The sequence below is a fragment of the Artemia franciscana genome, chromosome 3 (assembly GCF_032884065.1).
Source record: "Artemia franciscana chromosome 3, ASM3288406v1, whole genome shotgun sequence".
Lineage (NCBI taxonomy): Eukaryota > Metazoa > Arthropoda > Branchiopoda > Anostraca > Artemiidae > Artemia > Artemia franciscana.
The window spans coordinates 51,467,679-51,485,803 of record NC_088865.1 but is presented as its reverse complement, the minus strand read 5'-3'; the positions used below and the strand labels follow the sequence as shown (position 1 = coordinate 51,485,803).

Genomic DNA, 18,125 nt, shown 5'->3' with positions numbered 1-18,125 from the left:
TAAATTAGAAAAATAAACTAGGTGGACATTTATTACAAAAAAAAATGTCTACAAAAAAAAATGCACCAAGATAGTAAACAAATACAAACTTCTATGGTAAAATGTAAAACTTCTTTTGTATGGTAAAACTTCTTTTGTATGGTAAATGGTAAAACTTCTGTGGTAAAATGGGAAATAAAAGTAGAATTGATTGAGATTTTCTTATCAGTTAAAAAAGAAAATGTATGCAGGTAAGACCACAGAACCCCTTAAAATAACCAAATGCCAACAGCAAAAGGATAAGGGGCAGTAATTTTAAACAAGAGAACAAATTTTAAAAACTGGAAAGCAATAAAGTTAGGACAAAAGGGCAAATAATATCTTGACATCCAAAATAAAAGCACATAAATAACTAATTCATGGACTCTGTAATTTTATTGTCAGTGTATAGGCTCAATAATATAATAGTTATGATACAATAATAATATAAAAATAAGCAATATAATATAATAGGTTAACAATAGTAATATAATACATATTAAGATTTTGGATTGCAGCTAGGGCCTGTTGTTTGTCAGTTCAAAAGATCTCACTTCATTTTAAATAACAAGTAATCAAGGAAAACAAAGTATTGCCATTGATTTTTTAGTTCCTTGTTAATAAAAATTTTGTAAAATATACCCAAATAAAGAATAAAATCTACCTTTGAGAGTGCAGGGCAATCAAACCATTGACAAAATCAAAATGCAGTAGCCATCATATATACAGAAACAACTAAGATATCTCTGTAGAAGATCGGAATGACTGTTCTTGAATAAAATTACAAGCACCTAATATTGAAGACACATTTGAATTGGTATTAAAGAACAAACGAATCATTATTTACTGTTTAAGCAAAGTATTATAGAAAACACTTTGCCATCCCTGTGGAGAGGGGTATTGCCCCCATCCAAAAGTTTGCAAGTAAATGAATCCCTGTCCATACCATGCAGAAGTTTTGTTTCAACTGAATCACCATGCAATTCTACTCTTATTTAGCTCGACACAATCCTCATTCATCTTAGCTCCATGTAACTCAACTTCTATGTAATACTATTTGCATTAACTCAAACCTTTCAAATTAACCCCATTCATCAGAAGTTTCCATCAATTCAACACCCATTCATCAAAACCCTCATTTAAATCAATTTCAATTCAATTTAACTCCCTCCCATTCAATTCAGCCCCCCTAAAAGCTACCTCCTATAATTTTTGTCATAACTCAGCTCTTCCTGAACTCAACACATTAAAATCAATCTCAAGTCAATAACATAATTAAAAAGTTTAGCTCAATTCAATTGATAGGAAATGACAAAAATGATCATGTGCAAAGAATCTTTGTAGTAAAAAATCAATACTAAGTCCTTAAAGAGCATTCATAGAATGACTACTAATCTGGTCTTGAGCCTGCAACACACTCCATATAATCAGCACCTTGAAACCCTGTAGATGCCCACCCTAGCAAATTAACAAAAGAAGGATGACGTAATTACGACTCAAAAGCAGGTAGACTCTAGGGTAGTGAAGGATTTTTTTTTACCCTTCTTTCTAAGACAATGCTAGAGGCCATAGCAAAAAATAACTCCAGCTCTCCTGGTCCCAAAGGGGAGAACAGGAAAGCTTTTTCTCTGTTCTGTCCCACTTTGGAACAGGTTGACAGAAAACCCGTTTGAGTTAACCACCCTCTATTTATTCAAAGCAGGTATTTACAAAGATTCAGCCAATGTTGACTAGAAGCTGAACTGGAACTCAGTCTGGACTATAGGAGGTGACTGTCACCTTATCTAGCTGTCAAATGTGATTTACAGTAACTTTATGTTAGAACAAAAAATCTTCTTCAAAGAAAAGTAAAGAACCATATTAAAACTCAAAACAAACAGCAAAAAAGTCATATAATAGTTCAAACTTGAAATGAACAGAAATTACTGTGCATGAGGGAATGAAACCCAAAACAAGGAGTCTGGTAATTAAAATGAACAACCACAAAAAACAAAATAATAACAGATAATGACAGAAGTGGATGAATATATCATACTGGAAATTAACAAAAATTAATCTGGTGAAACTTTCTGCAAGCAGATATTACAAAAAAAAATAGGAAATAAGTCTACTACCCCTTAAATTCTCTAAGGGTTAAAGCATCATTTGCACTTTACTGAAAAATATAAACTCTGTTTTATTCTGGAATGTTCAAAACTCAAAATTGTCAAGACTTAATGTCAGTATATTTTAAGGATATTACCCTACACTACAGACAAAAAATTTTTATTTTCCTGTAGGCCTATTTATTTCTCATCACAGTTGGTTCATAATATCAATTACAAAAAAAATTAAAAGGAACCAATCAGAAATGTTTTATGTATAGCACAGGACTACATCCAGTCATACAAATTTACCACCAAATACCTCTAAATCAAAACTTGAATTCAACTTTAAAACTGTACCTGTTTAGGGGTACTTGTCTGTTAAATTGAACATACTCAAGAATTGTGCTGTCTAAGATCTGACAAAAACCAGTTTGCCTCTCTAGAATCAGATATGATTCCACAATTTTGTTTCTAAAGTATTATATTATCATCATGTTTCGGTATATTTCATTAGGATTAACCTAATGCCCCTTCTTGGGTGTATTCTGTTTAACAGACAAGTATCCCTTTAGGTTTTCTACCATGGAGGTTCCACTACCAGGTGCTCTACCATGAAGACATTCTACACATGCACTAAACAGGTTGCGCTAAACAGGAAAATAATGCAATGAAACCTCTAGTTATTAGGGCTTGTCAAGAATTAAGTAGCTGCAGAAAAAGAAAATATATTGTGAACATGTAAAAAGTTTGTATATTATAAACATGTAGAAATTTTCTTTTTACAATAAAATGAATATTTTACACTCAATGTATGTGTTAAATTGATCACACCTGAACATACATATAGATTATAATTTTTTTACTTTTTAATTACAAAAACGTTGCCAAAAACTATTTAATTTCACTCAAAGCTTAAACATTGTAAAATTATTAAATGTCCCATGTGCCCTTGGGTTTAGGACACTGCAATAAAAGCTGGAACTCTGCAACCCAAGTGAGAGGCTGATTAAAACTTATTTAAAGGTTAATGATAGACCTCCATGACCAAATAATTGGTTATGTTTATCATCAAAGTTATATGTATGGGGTTAAGTTGATTGGGTTAGAATTGAGCTAAGAGCAGAGAAAAAAGAGGTAGACTTACACTGGATTGAATTGAAGGGGGATCAAGTTAAATTTGAGTTGAATTGTATGGGTTTCTTGTTTAATATGGTTGAGTTCAATTGGGTTAAGTTGTATATACAGTCCTCTGTGCCCCTCTAAGCTAAGGTTACTTATACAGCAGCAATTGAAATCAATTCTCCCTGATACAAAAATAAATACAGGGTGTCATTAGATTTTTTATATATTCTAAGTTTAATAACCACTGATCTTGCAACTATATCCCTGTCCCCTCCCCCATTGGGAACAAATAGCCTATGGCTCTAGGCTATACATGCTACAAAAGTTTGCCAATAGGCTACTGTGGATTTGTCAATGTTTTTTTATTATTTGCTGTACTTATTTCCCATCAACATTTGGTTCATAAAGCTAGAAAAAGCCTGGACTAAAGCTATTTTAGGGAAAGCAAATCAGCATACTTTTGTATAGGTTATAACCTAGGGCTATATTTGGTCCCATTACAGGGGAGGGACCAGGAAGAAACTGTAACAATAGCAATTAGGATAGCATATCATTTTCGGAAATAGGCTTGGATATTAAGCTAATAGCCTAGGTTATGTTAGGAGGGTTCAAACAGATCCAGATCTTAATTGCTATGTGCCTAAAATGAAGGCAGGGTAGATTTTCTATTAGCCTAGACTATCTAAGGTAGCCTAGCTTAGGCCTTCTCTCCCTTAGGCTACTCTAAAGTTGCCTAGCTAAAACCTACTCTACTTCCCCCTTTTTTGACTGTCTGATTTGTTTTTTGGCCCAAATTCACTCTTGTCCCTCTCCCCATGCAGTGTTCTTTCTGAAAATTTGCTGAGGCTAAATGATAAAAGAAATATCGTTAAATTCAAGCAGCATAGGTCTAAACAAAATAGGCAATGCCCTGCTTTACCTGTCCCTAGGGTCTATCCAAGTGGTTCTTTTGTTATGGTGGTCAATGTAATATACTTTTCCATCTATATCCCTTGCAGCTTCCCATCCATCAGGTAAAGATAATTCTTTAATCCTTTTATCCTCCATTTTTTCTTAAAAATAACACAAAAAATAACTTAGATTGTACACATATCCACCATTACATGAATAAACAACATCAACTGACGTCACTGCCAAGCAAATGGCGCTATCGCTGGAATGCAGTAGTGTTCCACAATACTATTTTGAAGAAATTAAATCAGAATATGGATTAATTATTCAACTTCATGTAAAAGCTTACTGGATTTAGTATTATCATCAGTTTTGTAGCTTTTTTATACTTTCAAAGAAATTTAACTTTTGAAATAATTAGTTTCGTTGAAATAGCTTAGTGGAACAGAATCAGCCATCAAATTCCAGTCTTGAAGTGAAAATTCTTTGCGGCAACCTGGACGCGTGCCATGAACATTAAATATTTGTGGTATGGAATGTGCACCCACCTCAGAAAAACCACATTATTGAACCTATTATTTATCTTTGTTCATTTCATTTCAAAATTTTTTATTTTGCTATTACTCAAGAGTCAAAATCCCAGCGTGATAAAAGCTTATATGCTACAGTAAAAAATTAGGCTCTTATAGTAGGATTAAGGAGGAACAATTGTGTTGGTTTGATAAATGGATTGAATAAGTCTTGTTTTTTTCAGAAGTTGAAGACTTCCCCCTATTTGAAAGACAAAAAAGGGCAGGAATTATTTTACATCTTAGACGGGGCTACATAGAAAAATATATGGAGACAAGGTCGCCCACAGAAACATTTCCATAGGGCGAAGTCTACGAAAACATTTATGAATTAAAAGGTTAAAGTTTCAAGAATCGTGTAGTTGCCGCAAAATCACCGAAATTGAAGACAAATGTGTGTTTTTGGTTAGGTAAGGAAGAAGTGTCCTGCCTTACCGCCGAACGCGCTCTTTACAACATGAGCCCCTGTAATGTTTTCAGAAATGGGAGAAGCGGTTGGATACCAAGTCCATAATGAAAACCTGTTGACATTCATCTCCATAGTTTCGCAGTTCATCTCCATGGTTACGCAATTCATCTCCATATTTACGCAATTGATCTCAATAGTTATGCAACTGAATAGGATCTATAAAGTTTTCTATCATCAGTTTTTCTTTGCGTTGCAATTTTCTTGCGTTTACAATTTAAGTTGGATAAGAATTTCAAATATAGAATTAGCAAACTAAATTGGAAGCAATATTGAAGTATACGGTTCTTGTGTCGATTGACATCATCCTACAGGCTTTAATCTCCCTTCAGCTAAAACTTACCAATAGAGTTTTCGTTACGGTAACCGACAAAATGAATTACTACTACACTTGGGTTGACTGTGAAAGTTTAATTCGAATTAAATTCGCTTATTTAAAGGTTTTTAGCTTCTTAAATTCTTTTTGCTATCGCTTTCCCAATTGAATATAGAAATAACGAAAAGACGGGAAAACCAAAATATTCGGGAGATGCCGATACACTGAATCCCCGGGCTAACCCTCTTGCTTGTTTGTAGTTTAATTTTATCCAGTTTTTAATTAAATTTAATTGCAACAAAATTTCTGCAGCGTCTCATCCGCTTTTCTTTAAAAATATCAATGGACTCTGGCAGTGATGTAGCTTGTCCAGTGGCGCAACTTTGTCAAAATCCTGGGGGGGTTGAAGACAATTTTCTAAAAAATGACAGTGAAAACTGGAATATGATCCATAAATTAATATGTATACCATGATATAGAGGCAAGGATATATTAAAGAAAACTGAATTGTTTCTCTGGATACTTGAATTATGCAGGCTAATCTTAGTCTTGGCAAGATTTTTTGCAAAAACCAAATTTCAGCTGAGGGGGGCAAACTGAGGTCTGGGGGGAAACTTGGGTCTGAAGGGGGCAGTTGCCTCCCTACCCCATAGCAAGTTATGCCCTGAGGGTTATCATTTTTTCCAATTCACTTTTGGGAACCCCAATCATTTTGTGGAGCCATATTTGACTATAAGCACTATATAGATATAGGACTTGTAAAAGGTCTGATTGAGCTGGATGGACAAATACTTTTGGAGAAAAGAATTACTTTCGTCTTTCTACGGTTCTAGGATGGGGTCCAATCAAGGTGGACACTCTAAGAAAGGAAAGATGGGGAAATTGCTTCTCTAGTAGCGAAGCTCATCAACTCTCTCATAGCTTTCTGACATACTGAAGATTTGGGAATTTTATACCTTAAGGATGCAACCCTTCTGTACCATTCTTGCAACTAGGGACGCTGATTCTCGAAAATAAGATGGAAAGGGAGTTCTCAGTTATTTCTTTATCAGAGATAAGAAAAATACGTATTTTTTAACATCTTGGGGAGGGAGAAATTTTGTGGTTTTTCAGCTTTTTCCATGAAAATACCAAAAATTATTGTTAAGAAATTTAAGGGGTTAATTGACCTGTCCCACAGTCGGCTCTCCTATTTTTTGATACTATAGAATGTGAGCTCAAGCTTTGTTCCGAGGGGTAATGACTTGGTGTAACAAAAATAGTTGAATGGTCTGAAAATCAAGCTGGATTCAGAATAGATCGCTAAAATCTTGATAATTTCAGTGAGTGGATACAGAATCCCGGGCTGACACAAATAGCTTTAGATAAAATACTACATTTACCTGAATACAAGAAACACTTTTTTTTCCACCCGAAGTATCATAAAAAACATGACTTAATAAGAAAGTTTGATTAACGGCGATTTCTTCTAGAGTTACATAAGTGGCGCATGACATAAGTGGTACAAGGGATATGCGCTATAAAAGGAGCCGTTCTAATGCCTGGACAATGAGCACTAGCCCGGGGATCCAACAAGCGTAGGAGTCCCAGAAGCATAGAGGCTTATGTTGAAATGCTATGCACAGAGCCTTTGCCTATATTTTGCTGTAGCTAGCTTAAGGTTCCATTCATAGGTGGTTGCTTACTGGAACCAACTGAGCGAATTAATTAAGTATAAGCTCCTTTTTAGGAAAGGCATCCTAAAATTGTCTTGAAAGAAAGGGAGATTTGTTTTATACATTTTTTTGAATATTTGATGTTGTCTTATAATTGAGGTGACGTAAATTTTGTTTTTTTTAATTCTTACTCTCGCCAATTAAATTTTCATCTAACTCTATTTTGGATCGACCACTCCTAACGCGTATTTATGACAGCTCCTTGACATAATTGGTCTGTTTTTTGCCTCTTTCTAAATTTTGCCTTCTTTTTCTTCTTCTTTTGAAATACAGTACGTAACTAAAACAGTTCAAAATAGGGATGATACCTTTTTATTGACAGTGAAATATAAAATTATTTAACTGGATATTTCGAACACATATACAGTGTTCATCATCATCAGTTTTACTGCTGATGATGAACACTGTATATGTGTTCGAAATATCCAGTTAAATAATTTTATATTTCACTGTCAATAAAAAGGTATCATCCCTATTTTGAACTGTTTTACTTTCGTCATGGAAAGGCAGTGTGGTCTTCGAAGTTATCTACAGTACGTAACATCTATAATAGACTCCATTTGGCATCCAGGAGGTTACTTCTATATACAAAATTAATTTATCGAAAATCAATACAATCATCAGATAAACAAAAAGGTTCTTTTTTGCCATCAACGTCAACAGAAGCATATATATATATATATATATATATATATATATATATATATATATATATATATATATATATATATATATATATATATATATATATATATATATATATATATATATATATATATATATATGTATATATATATATGTATATATATATATATATATATATATATATATATATATATATATATATATATATATATATAATATATATATATATATATATACATATATATATATACCCAAAATGTATTTCTAAAAATAAATTTTAAAAAACAATAGATTGATTTAAAAGGAAAATCAGAGGTTTAATGCCGGTCGGGATTTAAAATAAGAGCTCTGAGACACGAGGTTCTTCTAAATATTAAACTTCATTAAGATCCGATCACCTACTCGTAAGTTAGAAATACCTTTTTTTCTTATTTTCTCTATCCCTTCAGCCCCCACCCCCCCCAGATGGTCGAATCGGTGAAAACGACTTTATCAAGTCAATTTGTGCAAGTCCATGACGCGCCTACCAATTTTCATCGTCCTAGCACGTCCAGAAGCACCGAACTCGCCAAAGCACTGGAAATTCCCCCAAACTCCCTAAAGAGAGTGGATCCGTTCTTATTATTTCAATCACGTATCTAGGACTTGCGCTAATTCTTCCCATCAAGTGTCATCCCGATCTCTCCACTCTTAGCGTTTCCCAAGATATCCGGTTTCCAAGATTTCTGTTTCCCCCCATCCAACTTCCTATGTCCCTGGATCCAGTTTGAATTGAAAGTGGAGCATCTTAGGTATAATATCTTCCTATATATCAAGTTTCATTCAGATTTGATAAACCATTCGTAAGATAAAGATACCTCAATTTTCACGTTTTCCAAGATTTCTGGTTTCCCCCTCCAACTCCCGCCTGTGTCACCGGATTTGTTCGAGATTTAAAATAACAGCTATGAAGCACAAGATCCTTCTAAATATCAATTTTCGCTAAGATCTGATCACCTGTTTGTAAGTTACAAAACCTCACAATTTCTCATTTTTTGGAATTACCCCCCCTCCCCAACTCCCCCAAACACAGAGGATCTAGTCCGATTATCTCAGTCATGTATCTTGGACTGGTGCTTATTCTTCCCACCAAGATTCATCCTGATCTCTCAACTCTAAGCCTTCTCCAAGGTTTTCGGTTCCCCCTCCCCCCGACTCCCCCCAATGACACTGGGTCCGGTCAGTATTAAAAAATAGATCTGAATTACGAGGTCCTTCTAAATGTGGAAGTTCATTAAGATCCGGTCACTCCTTCGTAAGTTAAAAATACCTCATTTTTTCTAATTTTTCAGAATTAACCCTCCCCTCCCCCACATCACCCAAAGAGAGCGGATGCGTTCTGGTTATGTCAATCACGTATCTGGGACTAGTGCTTATTTTTCCTACCAAGTTTCATCCCGATCCCTCCAGCGTTTTCCAGGATTTTCGGTTTCCCCCTTCAACTCCCCCAGATGTCCCTGGATCCGGTCAGGATTTAAAATAAGAGTTCTGAGACACGATATACTTCTAAATATCAAATTATCCAATCACCTGTTCGTAATTTAAAAATATCTCATTTTTTATAATTTCTCCGAAGACTGACAGACCGACAGAATTTGCGATCGCTATAGGTCACTTGGTAAATACCAAGTGCCATAACAAGGAAAGCGAATGCCGAGTTAGAATGGGGAATTGTGAGTAAATTCTCATAGTGATCTCCATACATATTTTTATTTTTGCTAGCAAAGCTAAAGCAACAAGTCATAGTAGATTTAGCTACTGGAACCCAGGAACTGGATATAGCAATGTCTTAGCTACCTTGTGACTGTAACTGGGTTGAAATTGTGTTTTTGTTCTTAAAAGCAACTATAAAGACTGTCCCCTTTTTCCATATTGTAGAAATAACACTTGTAGTAGAAGAAGACCGAGAGGGGAACAGCCCCACAGTAATATATCGCTATTTACTAACCATTATAATTTCTGCTTAGTCTAGGTTGGATTTAGAGGTCTCTGTGCTGCGTTGGACTAGTATTTACTCTCCGCTATCCGCTGTAGTGTACTTTTAGACCTTAAGAATAAACTTAAAGTAGGTCCTGCTAAAATTGTCTCACATCGTAGCCAAAATTTTCGCAAGGTTTAGGCTAGACTTTATTCAACTTATTATAACCATTCCATTCCTTTTCTGTCGGGTTTGCGCTCATTTTAATACTAGTGATATGCCCAAGAAACTATTTTCAAGATCTACTTCACAGCAGATGCTTCAAATGATAGTGTGTAGTCAAATGTCACATGCCGATTAGATGGTGCAACTCGGCAATTCAGTGAAAATGCACGGTTCATATTCAAATCTATTTCCCAGGGTAAAGATTTTGTATTTAACCCCGTGGTGTATCATATGTACAATCTGCCTTTCTAGTAAGCAGGGGCTGAAAAAAACTTAACAAGTTTGGGGAGCCTTGCTCCCAGGCTGTCACTAAATGTGAAGATGTATTGGCAGCTGGATATGGTGGACTAAGTTACTTTGATTTCGAGGAATAGTTTGGAACTGGAATGTGTTTTCCTGTTGTCAAAATTTAAGCACCCTTCTCCGAAGAAAAACTATATTGTCCTCTCGCACCAAGAAATAAACTTTTTGAGTAATTTCCAGTGTATATATCAAACACAAAGATGGCAATGACTTTATAACATAGGTGTTTGTCCACTAATAGCATACAAAAAGAAGCAAAGTAAAGAAAAGAAAATGTAAAGAAAAATCAACTTCCAAACAAGTACAAAAATAATCCATACAGCACTGGTAAATAATGTTAAATGGCAGAAAATGAAGTAAACGGTTTAAACTTCTCTTAAACACATCGCACCCTATTGAATCCATTACATTTAAAGGGTCAGGGAGACAATATTTTTGCAAAATAAAGCTTTTCCTGCAATACGGCGGAAATTTTTGTAAGAACTTCAGATAGCGAGAAAACCCCGATGGAACTTTCAGCTGCTCAGTCTTAGACAGGGATTCCCAAAGTGGTGAAACTTACAGTGTGTGATGCAGAGCTACGGCACTATATAGTTTAGCAAGTACACACTTACTGTAACCATACTTTAGTGCAGAATGTTTGGCATAGCTGCCGCAGAAACCTGATATAGCATGTTCAACGGTAATAATACGAGTACTACGCTTATCTGGACCATAAACGAGGCCGAGATATTTCACTGAAGAAGACTAGTCGTTCACACACAATCTTCTCCGCGTCGTTTGTTTTCTCATCCTTTTTGTTTCAATCTGGGTTTTTTTTTACCTTTTTTCCAAAAAAATAGCAATAACCAAGCAGAATTACTTTTTTCTCTTCCCGTTTGTATACCCCAAACAAGGTTGCTTGACCATTCTTTTCATATCAAATTGGAATTGTTTTGTATCTGTTCTCATTCTTTTGTTCCAACCAGAGCTATTAGAATTTTTCAAAAAATGTCAATACCAAATTGGGAAGCGCTCTGTTTTTTATTTTTTTTCATTTTTTTTTTCTACAAGGGCTGTTTGACTTTTTTCTTCCAAAAAATAGCAACACCGAAATAGAATTGCTTTGTTACTTTTCTCATTCTATTGTTTCAACCAGAGTTGTTCGACTTTTACCCTAATATACTAATGCCTAAGTAAAATTACTTTGTTTCTATTCTCTTTCTTATGCTGAAACCAGGGCTGTTTGACTTTTTTTCCAAAAAATAGCACAATTCAGATGCTTACGAAAACCAAATTGTTCATATTATAGCACGCATTTATGTATCATTTCAGGCAGGATAAAACTTTCTAGAACCTTCCTTGAACCACTAGATACAGTAATAGGGTCATATCTGCTGCAAAAATTAGCATTTTTTCTTTTTAGCTAAGCTCATCAACTCTCTCATAGCTTTCTGACATACTGAAGATTTGGGAATTTTATACCTTAAGGATGCAACCATTCTGTACCATTCTTGCAACTAGGGACGCTGATTCTCGAAAATAAGATGGAAAGGGAGTTCTCAGTTATTTCTTTATCGGAGATAAGAAAAAAACTTATTTTTTAACATCTCGGGGAGGGAGAAATTTTGTGGTTTTTCAGCTTTTTCCATGAAAATACCAAAAATTATTGTTAAGAAATTTAAGGGGTTAATTAACCTGTCCCACAGTCGGCTCTCCTAACCTTTTTGATACTATAGAATGTGAGCTCAAGCTTTGTTCCGAGGGGGAATGACTTGGTGTAACAAAAATAGGTGAATGGTCTGAAAATCAAGCTGGATTCAGAATAGATCGCTAAAATCTTGATAATTTCAGTGAGTGCGTACAGAATACCGGGCTGACACAAGTAAATTTAGATAAAATACTACATTTACCTAAATACAAGAAACACTTTTTTTCCAACCGGAATATCATAAAAAACAGGACTTACTTAGAAAGTTTGATTAACGGCGATTTCTTGTAGAGTTACATAAGTGGCGCATGAAATAAGTGGTACAAGGGATATGCGCTATAAAAGGAGCCGTTCTAATGCCTGGACAATGAGCACTAGCCCGGGGATCCAACAAGCGTAGGAGTCCCAGAAGCATAGAGGCTTATGTTGAAATGCTATGCACAGAGCCTTGGCTAATATTTTGCTGTAGCTAGCTTAAGGTTCCATTCATAGGTGGTTGCTTACTGGAACCAACTGAGCGAATTAATTAAGTATAAGCTCCTTTTTAGGAAAGGCATCCTAAAATTGTCTTGAAAGAAAGGGAGATTTGTTTTATACATTTTTTTGAATATTAGATGTTGTCTTATATTTGAGGTGATGTAAATTTTTTTTTTTTTAATTCTTACTCTCGCCAATTTAATTTTCATTAACTCTATTTTGGATCGACCACTCCTAACGCGTATTTATGACAGCTCCTTGACATAAGTGGTCTGTTTTTTGCCTCTTTCTAAATTTTGCCTTCTTTTTCTTCTTCTTTTCAAATACAGTACGTAAAATCTATAATAGACTCCTTTTGGCATCCAGGACGTTACTTGTATATACACAATTAATGTATCGAAAATCAATACAATCATCAGATAAACAAAAAGGTTCTTTTTTGCCATCAACGTCAACAGAAGCATTATATATATATATATATATATATATATATATATATATATATATATATATATATATATATATATATATATATATATATATATATATATATATATATACCCAAAATTTATTTCTAAAAATAAATTTTAAAAAACAATAGATTGATTTAAAAGGAAAATCAGAGGTTTAATGCCGGTCGGGGTTTTAAATAAGAGCTCTGAGACACGAGGTTCTTCTAAATATTAAACTTCATTAAGATCCGATCACCTACTCGTAAGTTAAAAATACCTTTTTTTTCTTATGTTCTCTATCCCTTCAACCCCCCCCCCCCCCCCAGATGGTCGAATCGGTGAAAACGACTTTATCAAGTCAACTTGTGCAAGTCCATGACGCGCCTACCAATTTTCATCGTCCTAGCACGTCCAGAAGCACCGAACTCGCCAAAGCACTGGAAATTCCCCCCAACTCCCTAAAGAGAGCAGACCCGTTCTTATTATTTCAATCACGTATCTAGGACTTGCGCTTATTCTTCCCATCAAGTGTCATCCCGATCTCTCCACTCTTAGCGTTTCCCAAGATATCCGGTTTCCAAGATTTCTGTTTCCCCCCATCCAACTTCCTATGTCCCTGGATCCAATTCGAATTGAAAGTGGAGCATATTAGGTATAATATCTTCCTATATATCAAGTTTTATTCAGATCCGATCACCCATTCGTAAGATAAAGACACCTCAATTTTCATGTTTTCCAAGATTTCTGGTTTCCCCCTCCAGCTCCCGCCAGTGTCACCGGATTTGTTCGAGATTTAAAATAACAGCTATCAAGCACAAGATCCTTCTAAATATCAAATTTCGCTAAGATCTGATCACCTGTTTGTAAGTTACAAAACCTCATAATTTCTCATTTTTCGGAATTACCCCCCCCCCAAACTCCCCTAAAGACAGAGGATCTAGTCTGATTATCTCAGTCATGTATTTTGGACTGGTGCTTATTCTTCCCACCAAGATTCATCCTCATCTCTCAACTCTAAGCCTTTTCCAAGGTTTTCGGTTCCCCCTTCCCCCGACTCCCCCCAATGACACTGGGTCCGGTCGGTATTAAAAAAATAGATCTGAGTTATGAGGTCCTTCTAAATGTGGAAGTTCATTAAGATCCGGTCACTCCTTCGTAAGTTAAAAATACCTCATTTTTCTAATTTTTCAGAATTAACCCCCCCCCCCCCCAACTCACCCAAAGAGAGCAGATGCGTTCTGGTTATGTCAATCGCGTATCTGGGACTTGTGCTTATTTTTCCCACCAAGTTTCATCCCGATCCCGCCAGCGTTTTCCAAGATTTTCGGTTTCCCCCTTCAACTCCCCCAAATGTCCCTGGATCCGGTCAGGATTTAAAATAAGAGTTCTGAGACACGATATACTTCTAAATATCAAATTATCCGATCACCTGTTCGTAATTTAAAATTATTTCATTTTTTCTAATTTTTCCGAAGACTGACAGACCGACAGAATTTGCGATCACTATATGTCACTTGGTAAATACCAAGTGCCATAACAAGGAAAGCGAATGCCGAGTTAGAATGGGGAATTGTGAATGCTACAATATATAGTAAATTCTCACAGTGATCTCCCTACCTATTTTTATTTTTGCTAGCAAAGCTAAGGCAACAAGTCATAGTAGATTTAGCTACTGGAAGCCAGGAACTGGATATAGCAATGTCTTAGCTACCTTGTGACTGTAACTGGGTTGAAATTGTGTTTTTGTTCTTAAAAGCAACTATTTCCATACTGTAGAAATAACACTTGCAGTAGAAAAAGACAGAGAGGGGAACAGCCCCACAGTAATATGTCGCTATTTACTAACCATTATAATTTCTGCTTAGTCTAGGTTGGATTTAGAGGTCCCTGTGCTGCGTTGGACTAGTATTTACTCTCCGCTATCCGCTGTAGTGTACTTTTAGACCTTAAGAATAAACTTAAAACAAGTCCTGCTAAAATTATCTCACATCGTGGCCGAAATTTTCGCAACGTTTTGGCTAGACTTTATTCAACTTATTATAACCGTTCCATTCTTTTTCTGTCGGGTTTGTGCCCATTTAATACTAGTGATATGCAGAAAATCAAGGCATTGTTATTATAAGTTCCTTTTATGTCTGCCTCGTTGGTATAGGAACCGAAGATTATTCGATTGTTTAGTGCCACTGATATATTGACATCTTATAATAAGTTGGATGCCAAGCTAAAAGAACACGCTTGCCTGCGGGTTGGTCCGCTCTCACGTGATTATTTTAATTTGCATTATTGTTTTTACTTCTAGATAATATTAATTTCTACGTGTTTCTTTTATATGTGTTTTCTTTTCATTTTCTTTTGTTACTCCTCTTCTTTATAATATTAGTGAGTTAAAAATGAATTATTATTATTAAACTATAGATCAAATTGGTCATCCGTTTATGTTGAGTATTGAAAGGATTGTAATATTGGGACGAAATATCTTCTTTTCTACATCACCGGATAGATTTTCTCGATGTTTTTCTGAAAATTGGGCTCAAGAAATTATTTTCAAGAACTACTTCATAGCAGATGCTTCAAATGATAGTGTGTAGTCAAATGTCACATGCCGATTAGATGGTGCAACTCGGCAATTCAGTGAAAATGCACGGCTCATATTCAAATCTATTTTCCAGAGTAAAGATTTTGCATTTAACCCCATGGTGTATCATATGTACAATCTGCCTTTCTAGTAAGCAGGGGCTGAAAAAAACTTAACAAGTTTGGGGAGCCTTGCTCCCAGGCTGTCACTAAATGTGAAGATGTATTGGCAGCTGGATATGGCGGACTAAGTTACTTTGGTTCCGAAGGACAGTTTGGAACTGGAATGTGTTTTCCTGTTGTTGAAATCTATGCACCCTTCTCCGAAGAAAAACTATATTGTCCTCTAACACCAAGAAATAAATTTTTGAGTAATTTCCAGTGTATGTATCAAGCACAAAGATGGCAATGACTTTATAACATAGATGTTCGCCCACTAATAGCATACAAAAAGAAGCAAAGTAAAGAAAAGAAAATGTAAAGAAAAATCTACTTCCAAACAAGTACAAAATTAATCCAAACAGCACTGGTAAATAATGTTAAATGGCAGAAAATGAAGTAAACGGTTTAAACTTCTCTTAAACGCATCGCACCCTATTGAATCCATTACATTTAAAGGGTCAGGGAGACAATATTTTTGCAAAATAAAGCTTTTCCTGCAATACGGCGGAAATTTCTGTAAAAACTTCAGATAGCAAGAAAACCCCGATGGAACTTTTAGCTGCTCAGTCTTAGACAGGGATTCCCAAAGTGGTGAAACTTACAGCGTGTGATGCACAGCTACGGCACTATATAGTTTAGCAAGTACACACTTACTGTAACCATACTTTAGTGCAGAATGTTTGGCATAGCTGCCGCAGAAACCTGATATAGCATGTTCAACGGTAATAATACGAGTACTACGCTTATCTGGACCATAAACGAGGCCGAGATATTTCACTGAAGAAGACTAGTCGTTCAAACACAACCTTCCCCATGTCGTTTGTTTCTCATTCTTTTTGTTTCAATCTGGCTTTTTTTTTTACCTTTTTTCCAAAAAATAGCAATAACCAAGCAGAACTACTTTTTTCTTTTCCCGTTTGTATACCCCAAACAAGGTTGCTTGACCATTCTTTTCATATCAAATTGGAATTGCTTTGTATCTGTTTGTATCTTTGTATCTGAAGCGCTCTGTTTTTTATTTTTTTTTCATTTTTTTTCTACAAGGGCTGTTTGACTTTTTTCTTCCAAAAAATAGCAACACCGAAATAGAATTGCTTTGTTCCTTTTCTCATTCTATTGTTTCAACCAGAGTAGTTCGACTTTTACTCTAATATACTAATGCCTAAGCAAAATTACTTTGTTTCTTTCTCTTTCTTATGCTGAAACCAGGGCCGTTTGACTTTTTTTTCAAAAAATAGCACAATTCAGATGCTTACGAAAACCAAATTGTTCATATTATAGCACGCATTTATGCATCATTTCAGGCAGGATAAAACTTTCTAGAACCTTCCTTGAACCACTAGATACAGTAATAGGGTCATATCTGCTGCAAAAATTAGCATTTTTTCTTTTTTTGAAACATTCGTCATTGCACCAGAATCAAATGAATGAGGAACTTTACCTGTATGAATAAACATTTGAAACAAAAATGTTAGATACTCAATCAGTAGTGCACTTCCATTTTGAAGGTGGTGATGTGTGATACTGTCTAAACAGGGAGCTTTATGATACCTCAATAGACTGCTTACACGCACAACCTCACTTTTAGAAACAAGAAACATGTTACGCTTATGCAATAGAGGGCCGAACCTACTTTTTGATAAGGCATCACTTCAAGTTTCTAAAACTTTCCAATTCCAAACTGTGTTTTTATGTTTGATTGTGACTTCGATTGTTTCTGCATTAACTGCAATTCTAAGCTACAGATTCAGCAGTAATTTTTATAACACTTTTTTGCCTTGTCCAACCACATGTAAGTTATCCCAGTTTTCCCAGGAGTGGAATCCAAATTTAAAGAGGCAAGTAGAGAGCAGCTGGTGCGCTGGATTCGGGATCCTTTGTCTGAGAGGACGCGGGTTCGAATCCCAGTGTACCCAATTCTTCAGTTTGGGAGGGGGGTCAGTGGCGTGACTCTGTAAGCATACCAAGAGTCGATCCAGCTCTAAATGGGTACCTGGAGAAATCTGGGGAAGGTAAACAGGAAGGGTGTGCGAAAGCACAGGATGGCTGGCCCCCAACCCTCCATAGCACTTCCTGGCTGAAGGGCTAAGAAACAGAGATCAGCACCGCCGGTAGGGACTGTAAAGTCTAATGCCGTATCCTTTACCTTTTTACCTTTTTAGAGGCAAGTAAAGCTGTCAGCCTATTCCTGAACTTTGTTTTTCTATGAAGTTTGCAAACCCTATTGTCAAGTTGTTTCTTCAGAATATTTTCTGAAGTTGTTTCCTTCACTGTTTAAACTTAGACTACCTTAAATTGCAGCTTTAATTGTATTTCATCAAGCTGTCAAACTAAGATTTGTTTGGACATGTCCTGCACTCTTTTTTTGCAATATGACAGATAAAACGGTGGATTTTAAAGACAGGGACATTTTGTCCCGGTTCTGGGGAGAAATAAAACCAGGTATCTTTTTTGTG

General features: G+C 35.6%; 1 protein-coding gene across 1 annotated transcript in view; it reads right to left on the bottom strand.

Moving 5' to 3' along the window:
• LOC136025390 (protein kibra-like) overlaps positions 1-4,354 on the bottom strand; it is a 55,892-nt gene extending 51,538 nt beyond the window's left edge. Inside the window, exon 1 of the mRNA XM_065701379.1 lies at positions 4,147-4,354. Within this exon, the coding sequence (XP_065557451.1) occupies positions 4,147-4,274 (128 nt within the window). The 5' untranslated portion in view covers positions 4,275-4,354. The remainder of the gene's footprint in view (positions 1-4,146) is intronic.
• Positions 4,355-18,125: the final 13,771 nt, after the last annotated feature.